General features: G+C 38.2%; 1 protein-coding gene across 1 annotated transcript; it reads right to left on the bottom strand.

The window, feature by feature from the left end:
• Positions 1–4,200: 4,200 nt before the first annotated feature.
• LOC104896565 (reticulon-like protein B14) lies at positions 4,201–6,858 on the bottom strand. The gene is made up of 5 exons (XM_010683327.4): positions 6,654–6,858; positions 6,395–6,575; positions 5,741–5,870; positions 5,587–5,656; positions 4,201–4,509 (listed from the first exon to the last, which is right to left on the bottom strand). Exons 1-5 carry the CDS (start codon positions 6,757–6,759, stop codon positions 4,340–4,342), a joined length of 657 nt encoding a protein of 218 aa, XP_010681629.2. The 5' UTR covers positions 6,760–6,858; the 3' UTR covers positions 4,201–4,339.
• Positions 6,859–8,847: the final 1,989 nt, after the last annotated feature.

Here is an 8,847-nt window from a genome sequence, read left to right as displayed (position 1 = left end):
TGATGATGGTCTAAAGTAGTAAGATAGCATTCTCTTGCCGCCTGCTGGTCTCCATACAAAGACCCAATTTTCCCACTATCACACTCAAATTTCATGAGCATCAGGTGAGTAACAATGACTGCTTTGATATGATTTAAGGTAGGTCGTCCGAGGATGACGTTGTATGCTGTCAGATCTCGTACTACAAGGAACTTCACAAAAAGCGTTCTTGCAGCTTCTTAATCTCCAACTCTGACGGGTACGGTAACCGTCCCCATAGGATGAATTACCCCTCTGCCGAAACCAATGATAGGATGATTAACAGGAACCAAATCATTTTCATCAAACTTTAATCTTGAAAGACAATCCGCACAGATGATGTCGGTAGAACTTCCTGTATCAATCAAGATCTGTCTTACCCTGAGATTAGCAATCTTCATCTCCACCACCAACGGGTCATCATGAGGGGTTCTTATCTTTCCTCAATCCTGCTCACTGACCACTATCTTGGGGAAAGGATCAGCCTCAACCTTATTGGTGAGCAACACCTGGCTGATTCCCCTCAGATAATTTTTATGGCCGCGAGTTGTAGGACCTCCGGCTGCGAATCCCCCATAAATTACCATTACCACATCTTCATCAGTACTTTCGTCATCTTTCCTTCTTCCCTGACGATTATATTTTTTATGAAATTTCCTTCCTGACGAGGGTAGATAAGAGTTCATTTTTCCCTTTCGGGCCAAATCCTCCAATGCTCTCTTGAGATGCATGCACTCGTTCGTCTCATGACCACAATCTTTGTGGAAATGACAGTACTTACTTTTGTCCCTATTTTTGTAGGGTGTCTTCATCTCTGCCGGCGCCTTCAGCTCATGCTGATCTTTGATTTCCATGAGAATGGAATACTGATCTTTGTTGAACTCTATGGGCTCAATTGAGGCCGCCGGCTCAGATCTCCTGCTCCTCTTGGACGAGGTAGTCATTGAAGTCATAGCCCAAGTTTCAGCTTTCTTAGGAAGACTTTTTTTTGGCTGAATAGCCTCTTCAATTTTCTTCGCCTCCGGCTGTTTTGCTTATGTACAAACCTCTATGGCATGTATAAAAGCTTCGGCCTCTTTAAGAGCCTCTGTTAAGGTTGCTATCTTCTTCTTCACTAAATCAAACTTAAAGCTGCCAGGTCTTAGACCTCGGATGAAGGCGTCAAACGCCACTCCAGCATTCAGATCCTGAATCTGCAATGCTTCCAAATTGAACCGCTTCACATAACTCCTTAGGGCTTCTTTAGGCCCTTGAACTACCTTTCCTAAATCCATGAAACGCCCTTAAATTCGCAGACGGCTCTGAAGGTTAAAATGTTTTGTCATGAATTTGGGGCAAGTTGGTTAAGGCATATGTTATAATAATAAAGGAGGCGGCTGATGAAGAGGTGCAATGGAAATCGCAGCTCGGCATCTAAAGCCAGCCGATAAACAGCGAAATGGCAGCACGAGCACTAAGTATAGTGTCCACCCGGCTAGGAAGAACAAACTGATACCCCGGCATGGGCATGGCAGAAGAAAAGTGTTCAAGGTTGGGACCTGCTCGTCCTAGCCAACCACTGTTGCTAGGATGTATCTAGGGTCAGATAAGGGGCCAAGATGGCGCCTTATTTCGGAGGAAGCTGTGGATGGCGCTTCTGAGTCGCTAGAAGGGTTAGAAGAAATTCAAGCTTCGTTCGACTCATTTGAGGTTGTCCTTGCTTTGGACGGGCTGGGGTCTGGAGAGCCTCGAAATCGGATTCCTCATGGACGGCTTCAGGAGAAGGGCTTGGGTTTGCAGGACGAGCGCTCCGGAGTTTTCGCTCTCCATCAGCGGGAATCCGTCCAGTTGATGCCTCCATTTCTGAGCTGGAGGCCGGCAGGTTAACTCCCTGTCTGATACGAGCCGTTTGCTTGACGCGCGCCAGATTACCCTGCACAGGTAAAGACTGGGTCGTCTGACTTTGTCGTCCATGACTAAAGAAAAAGAATGCATGTCCGGCGGAGATAGGTCCAACTCTAGAAGATGCCGAAGAAGACAAGCCGTCTGTTCTAGGGTCAGTACCAACCCTTGAGCGGCCGGGATTGTTCGATGAAGAGGACGAATCCATTTTCTTAAAATATGCGTGAAAATATAAGGAAAATAAATGAGGAAATACCTGTAGAAAAAGTTCGGACGAATGTCAAGGATGAATTGAAACCTCGGACGAATGGAGTAGCAGTTTGCAAGAGCTTGGACGGGAGTAATTTCTCTCTCTAAAAAAGCTCAGTGAAAATTGCGGAGTCTATCTCTCTGGAAGATTTCTCAAAGATGTTAAAATGATTTCAGAAACGACAAAGTCACATATTTATAGAGGGGTAAAAGTGACCCCCTCATCCGGTAAAAGTAACCGTTGCCCTTGAAGGTTGACCTGTGGAGACCGGCAAAATGGCGCCTCTTTTTTGAAGACGAGAAGGGCAGTTCCAGGTCGGTTAAAAGAGGAAATCAACCGTCGTGGCGCCCAAATGGTAACTTCCTCTTTTAAGCGGCAAATGTTGTAGCCTAAAAATCAAGGGCTGCCAAGATGACATGTGGCTTCATCCTAGCCTTACATGTGGCGCATGCTTATGAAGGTAAAGTACATGGGTCAGAAGATTATGTGGGCTAAAGTACACTTTTCTGAGGAAAAAGATGTACTAAAACACTTCAATCTGTACTTAGGCCCAGCTAAAGCAACTTATATCCCTGTATAGAGGTGAGGTGTACTGACCAATCAGTACCTGCCACGTGTCACCATTTTATTGCTTAGCTAATCATATGCTCTCAAATTAGGGTGACATCAAGGTACAACAGTCATTTCAAATAGTATAAATAGTCCTTGAAATCAGGGGAAAGGTACGTTTTTCAGAGCATAGTACTGTTATTCTGCCATAAATTCTCTCTCTCTCTACTTTTTGCAAAAAATCAATCTTGGTGAAGTTATTATTATGTGACCACTCTTTATTTATAAGATAAAAATAAATTATAACTATTCACACTTGTTATTATTTTGTCATGTTGTTGGACCTAATAAAATTATTACACACTTAAAAGAGAAATAGAATTGCATGAAAACTCATAGGATGGATCCCCTATCGAGTATTGAACATGTGGGGAGAAGTCGTCGTTGCACTACCTTCTCCTACATATATTAACTTGTGTGACGATACAATTAATTATTTTATTATAATCGAGCTAGATAAGTTACTTAAGCTTCCTGAGTAAAGTTAGTCAGGGACACTTCTCGGGGCTATGATCATACTGATTTTCAATACTAAAGGTAGTCAAGGACGCTTTAGTTATTCAAGATTTAGTAGCCCATATGATTCCAAAATCATGATGGTGTGCATTCCATGCCAGATCAATATTAATAAAAGTTATGGAGTCATTTGTTTATTAATTTTTAAGTCAAGCATGAATTGTTGTTTATAGGTTTTCAATATCATGTTTAGGATTTTTATTTCATTAATTTGGTTAAGTACGTAATGAACACTAGCTGCCTTGTTCTTTTGTATTTGGTTGTATGTTCTGTAATGATCAGATATATTCATTCATAGGAGTTAGTTGTTGGAGTTGAATTTCATTTTATTTTTATTAGACATTGTGTTTTATTTCTTTTTTTCTTAAGTCTGGGATTTTGGATTTATTATATTATAATGAGGGGCCTTAAAGAGTTTCCACCTTATCGTTTTAGTTATTTTTTTTGCTAAAGTCTTCCGTTGCGTTAATTTCAAAAGCTAGCAAGTTTGATTTTTAATTTACTATTTAGTGATATGCATATCATCGTGACTGTAACATCTCAAAATTCCTCTTATTTACTTAAAATGATATTTATTATAGTTGGGAGGAATTTTCGGGTGTTACATAGTCAAGTTGTTATTGTTAGTGTTCTTTTGGTTTTCTTCAATAGTTTGGATACTTTTTTTTTTAAGAGGCATTAGTTTGGATATTTTATATAGTTTGTACTTTCGTTTTTTATTAATACAAATTTTCACGATGTAAAAAAAATTATGCACAAAATTCAAAAGCTGTTATTATTGTAATGTAATAGGGATTTCGTTGTTTTGATAAGTTTCATATTTCATTAAAATGAGGATACCACGATAGAAGACAAAGATACAAATACAAATATAATAATAGACATTACTATTTAATATATCGAAATTCTAAAAAAGATGGCCAGGATTCCGTCTGAAAAGGCATATATAAGGGCTTATATGATGAAATATAGGGAGTAAGATCTTATTTATTTAACATTATTTTCAAATATAAGAGCACTAAGCCCAGTGTATTCTGCATTTTACAACATGCATGATGTAAATGATTACATATATTTCTTCTCCTTGATTGGACCTCTTGGGATTTTACTGAGAAATTTTGTGTCCAACTTCTTGTACAATCTCTTCATATCTCCTTTCCCTTGTGTGGCAATGTATCCCACCTCTCTCTCATACCGTTCATACAGAATTGGAATGGTGATCAGGCCGAGAAATACTGTATAATCATGCACAATATAGTGTTTACATAAAAGAAGGCAATATCCGAAATGGTAAAAAAAAAACTAAATACAACTTCATTTCCAAGTTGGATTTCTAGAGATTGACAAAGATTTTGTGTCGAACCAAAATGTCAACATGTTATCATCTTAACTGACAGGAGCTAATTAGTTATTATGAGATTATATTATAAGATTTTGGGTATCATATTAAAGATTCGAAATATGCAATTACTTATTAAAGTACTACCTCCGTTTCCTAAAGATCTTCCTTCTTACTGTTCCTATAGATATCAAGGATGATCCATTTGTATAGGGAGTGAAGTATTCCCTCCGTCCCAATTTATTTGCTACATTTGCTTTATCACAAAGACCAAGGAGGGAGTGGGGACCATTGCCATACAAAAAAAAAAAAAAGCAAAAAGGTAAATTGTGGGATCTATGTACTATATATGGAAATATTTACAAAAACAAGGAGGGAGTGATGGCAAATTTGTAAATAAAGTGTGGGACCTATGTATTATATATGGAAATATTTGCAAATGTAGCAAATAAATTGGGACACACCTAAATGGCAAATTGTAGCAAATAAATTGGGACGGTGGGAGTAGGTTAAGTATGAGAGAGAAAGGGGTTAAGATAAATAAACACATAAAAATGAGTTAAAGTAGGAGAGAGAAAGAGAGTAAAATTGAATTAATAATGTAATGGTGGACCATATGATAGGGACATAAGAAGGTAAAAGGGGGAAAAAAATTCCAAATAAGGAATAAAGTAAAAGAGGGAAGATCTTTTGGAAACACACTTAAACGAAAAGAGGGAAGATCTTTAGGAAACGGAAGAAATATATGATTAAATCAACTAATTAACACAAAGTCTAATGTCAAAATTTAAACACTCCCCTAATCCCTCCAACTTCCTTCCAAACTAATTCTAACATGTTATTTTTCATCCCTTGATCGGTCCCTAATGGAGGACCGCATGCTATTGGGGATTAGTTGTTAGGTCGTGGGGTTGGAGCTCTAAGATAGGATAGATCAAATTTCGGACAAGAAGAATGAGTTACGTGACCTTACCAACATATAATACATTGAGAGCGCTAGAGTAGCTACCAAATATGGATAATAGCCAAAGAGACACTAGAACCTGAAAAGTACAGACAAAAGAGCAATATAAAATGTCTGGTGTTAATTCATGGTGAAGTTGGTAAGGGTGAATGCTATTGCATACCACAAAGAAGCGTGCGAAGTTTTCTCCACATGAAATTCTGTAGAACTTTGTCAATGACTTATTTATCCTTGATATTATGTGTCTACCGGTTGATTCTGATATTTGAATGTCGTACATTGTAGGAGGTCTCCTGTAAACATAAAATGATATTTCAATTCTTTAAAAGATGGGTTATATTACTATATTTGTTGTCTTTATGTCGTAGTTAAATTATATGATGATAACAATAAAATTAATTCCTTAAATGCCTAAATGCCATCTTTTCCATCAAATTTAATGACCGCTCCCATTCTTATATGGTATATGCTCAAATTCTAACGTCAGGAAACTCCAACTTGCTCATATCTCATTACAAATATATAAGAACATATATGATTATGTGAAATTTTACTTTATTTTTTTCATTGTATATTTTCAAAATAACAATATATTATAACTTTATTTTCAACTATTGCTTCTTTCCGAATTAAAAATGAAAAAAAGCATATTCAATTGGTTTGACTGAAGAAGTGAAAATGGATACTTCTAATTTTTCCCTTCCCTCTTCCTTTAAAAATCTTACTTTCCCTCCCCCTCCCTTTCGTCTGAATACTCTTGTCGAAACGCACTATATATTACCACTAAGACATTAGACACGTACATAATGGCACGTACCATTTAAAAAAACTTGCTGCTTGAATCCATATGCAAAGACTCAGCATGAAGGTCATCAGAAGGTAACATGCAACAGTGATAAAATGAAGCTCAACCACCTCAAATAGAAACCATATGATCGAAAACGCAGCTAAGATTGATGCTGAATAGGTCTTATTCCTCCACAGCAAAATGTCAGCAACTGCAAGAATTTACATCTTCCATAACTTTAACATCTGATTAATTTTTGTAGCCAACATTGACATAATCAATCAATTACCTCTACGGCCACCTAACATGGAATGCAACGGCCTCCTATGGCCGAACATTCTCGACGAATGCGATGGGCCTTGAGCTTGATCATCGGAGTCTGAGTAGATCGGCATAGCGAGCAATAAATTAAAAATATATAGTTTGTCGTTTAGCTGTTCCTCAAACTAGTTTTCTTTTAAAGGATGCGAAGTAATTGGTCTATTGTATGGGATGAAGTTGTAGCTGTGGTACTGTAGGGTTGTTCTATATATAGTATGATATTTCAAGTATTCCAAACTTGGTATAGAAGTAACATATTCCAAATCTCAACTAAGGAAGGAATGGCTTTGGCATCTATTAGAAGGTTGCTTCTCACATGCCTTGTGCTGTGAAGTATATCACACGTATTACTAGTTCTTTCATTTTGTTTCCTTTATTGGGGAAAAAAATGTTTGTCTTATGCTGACTTTGTTTGCAAACTTCTATCAACACTACCCAAGTTTCATTTGTTGCTAATTTGCCCAAAGAGTTTGACAATCGGAGCATTATAACTCCTAATAAATAATACATGCAGATAAATTTTATCCATGAGTGCTTGTATTAATGATTTTAGTGGACTTAGCGTTTTCGATAAAAACAATAATGATGTGAGTGGACTTAGCAAGTTGGACTTTGCTAACTTGGTATGAGTTTAATGAATGTTGGACCGGATCTCCAAGTGGGTCGTCACGTGCACAACAAGAAGAGTAACCTAGGGGATTCAGGGGCCGGCCGGGGAACCCTCTCATATACTTAAGTTAGTTGACTGAGCAGTAGAAAGCAAAAGAGTTGAGAGAATTACCAAATGTATGTGCTTGTTTAGTTAGGTGAAGTTACTCTATTTTGGTATCAAATTGAATATATGTAGCAGGAAGTAGGTATACGAGGCCTTGGGTTACTCCCTTAGATGTCCTACTTCCACTTTCCTTCCCTTCGTCCTAACTGGTTTACAATGGCCATCGAGTTAATTCATAACAGACCTTCGCCTATACATGGACCCCAGCAATGTGCTTCCTATACATGTTTCCTATCTGTAAAAGGGGTTTTGATCTGGTTTCAGAACACTTTACATGGTTTAGGTGATTGGGCCATGGTCGTTGTGGTGTTAGAATGCCAACATGTCTTTGGAAGACCTAACCGAGTGAACAATGGATCACTTTCAAATAATATAATCTCTTGATGGATGTTTTTGAGGCTGACCCACTATTGATGATCGTGCCTTGGAATATGACTGATATTGAGCGCCAAAGCCATGTTTTTTCTCTCGGGCACATGCCACTTAATGGCAGTTGTCTCGGAAGTGGAATTATCGTTTCAAATTGTCAGGTTAGCCGAACTGCCACACCTTTCTTCTATAAATAGGCCATTTACCATTTCTTCACCATTCGCAATCGCTCTGTATTTTTCTCTCTCTTTTGAACTGATTCTAGCTATGGACATTCAACCTAGGTGAACTCTTCTAGTTTCTAATCATGAAAAAAATATTTCTTCAACAAATTATCTTCTAGTTAATTCAAAATGTGTTCCATTAAAGAAATTCGACCTTTGTCCTTCTTTCTTCCTCGATGGGACCTCTTTCCTCTTAGGGAGAGAATTGCTTCCTTACCGGAGTCTCAATCTACCCAACAAGCCCTGGATGCGAACCATCCATGGGATGTCTCAAATAACCGGGTTAAGAACGATAGTTTAATTTGATCAAGGCTGAACTTGATTGGGCTTGCTAAAAGATGATGAAGGAGCACCATACTCATTTTCAAACTAATGACTTGTTCATTATTTATTCTGCTAGGGGATACGAGTGTAAGATCCTGGAGTTTAGAGATTAGGTCATCTTCCCTTCGAGGATCGGGTGGCCATTTATGTGGCCAGCTTGGAGTTTGGTCTCCGTTTTCCTTTTCACCCCATTCTTACCCAAATTTTCTCGCATTAGGTAAGTCTAGCTTAAAACACCTACTATAGTCTACTCAGGGTGCTAGACTTTATCTGGGTTTGTGAGTTCATGGTTTATCCTCTAGTGATGCCCCCATTTTTTGTCTTTCTTCGCACTTAGGCCAACCAACAATCTTTTGATGAGAAGGGTTGGTGGTTGTTTTTTTTCCTCTACATGGCGCCACCACGACCTTCCCCTATATGAACAATAGGCATGGGTTGAAGAACATATGGGTTGGGGTTAAGATGCCCAC

The sequence above is a fragment of the Beta vulgaris genome, chromosome 6 (assembly GCF_026745355.1).
Source record: "Beta vulgaris subsp. vulgaris cultivar EL10 chromosome 6, EL10.2, whole genome shotgun sequence".
Lineage (NCBI taxonomy): Eukaryota > Viridiplantae > Streptophyta > Magnoliopsida > Caryophyllales > Amaranthaceae > Beta > Beta vulgaris.
This window is presented reverse-complemented; position numbering and strand designations above follow the sequence as displayed.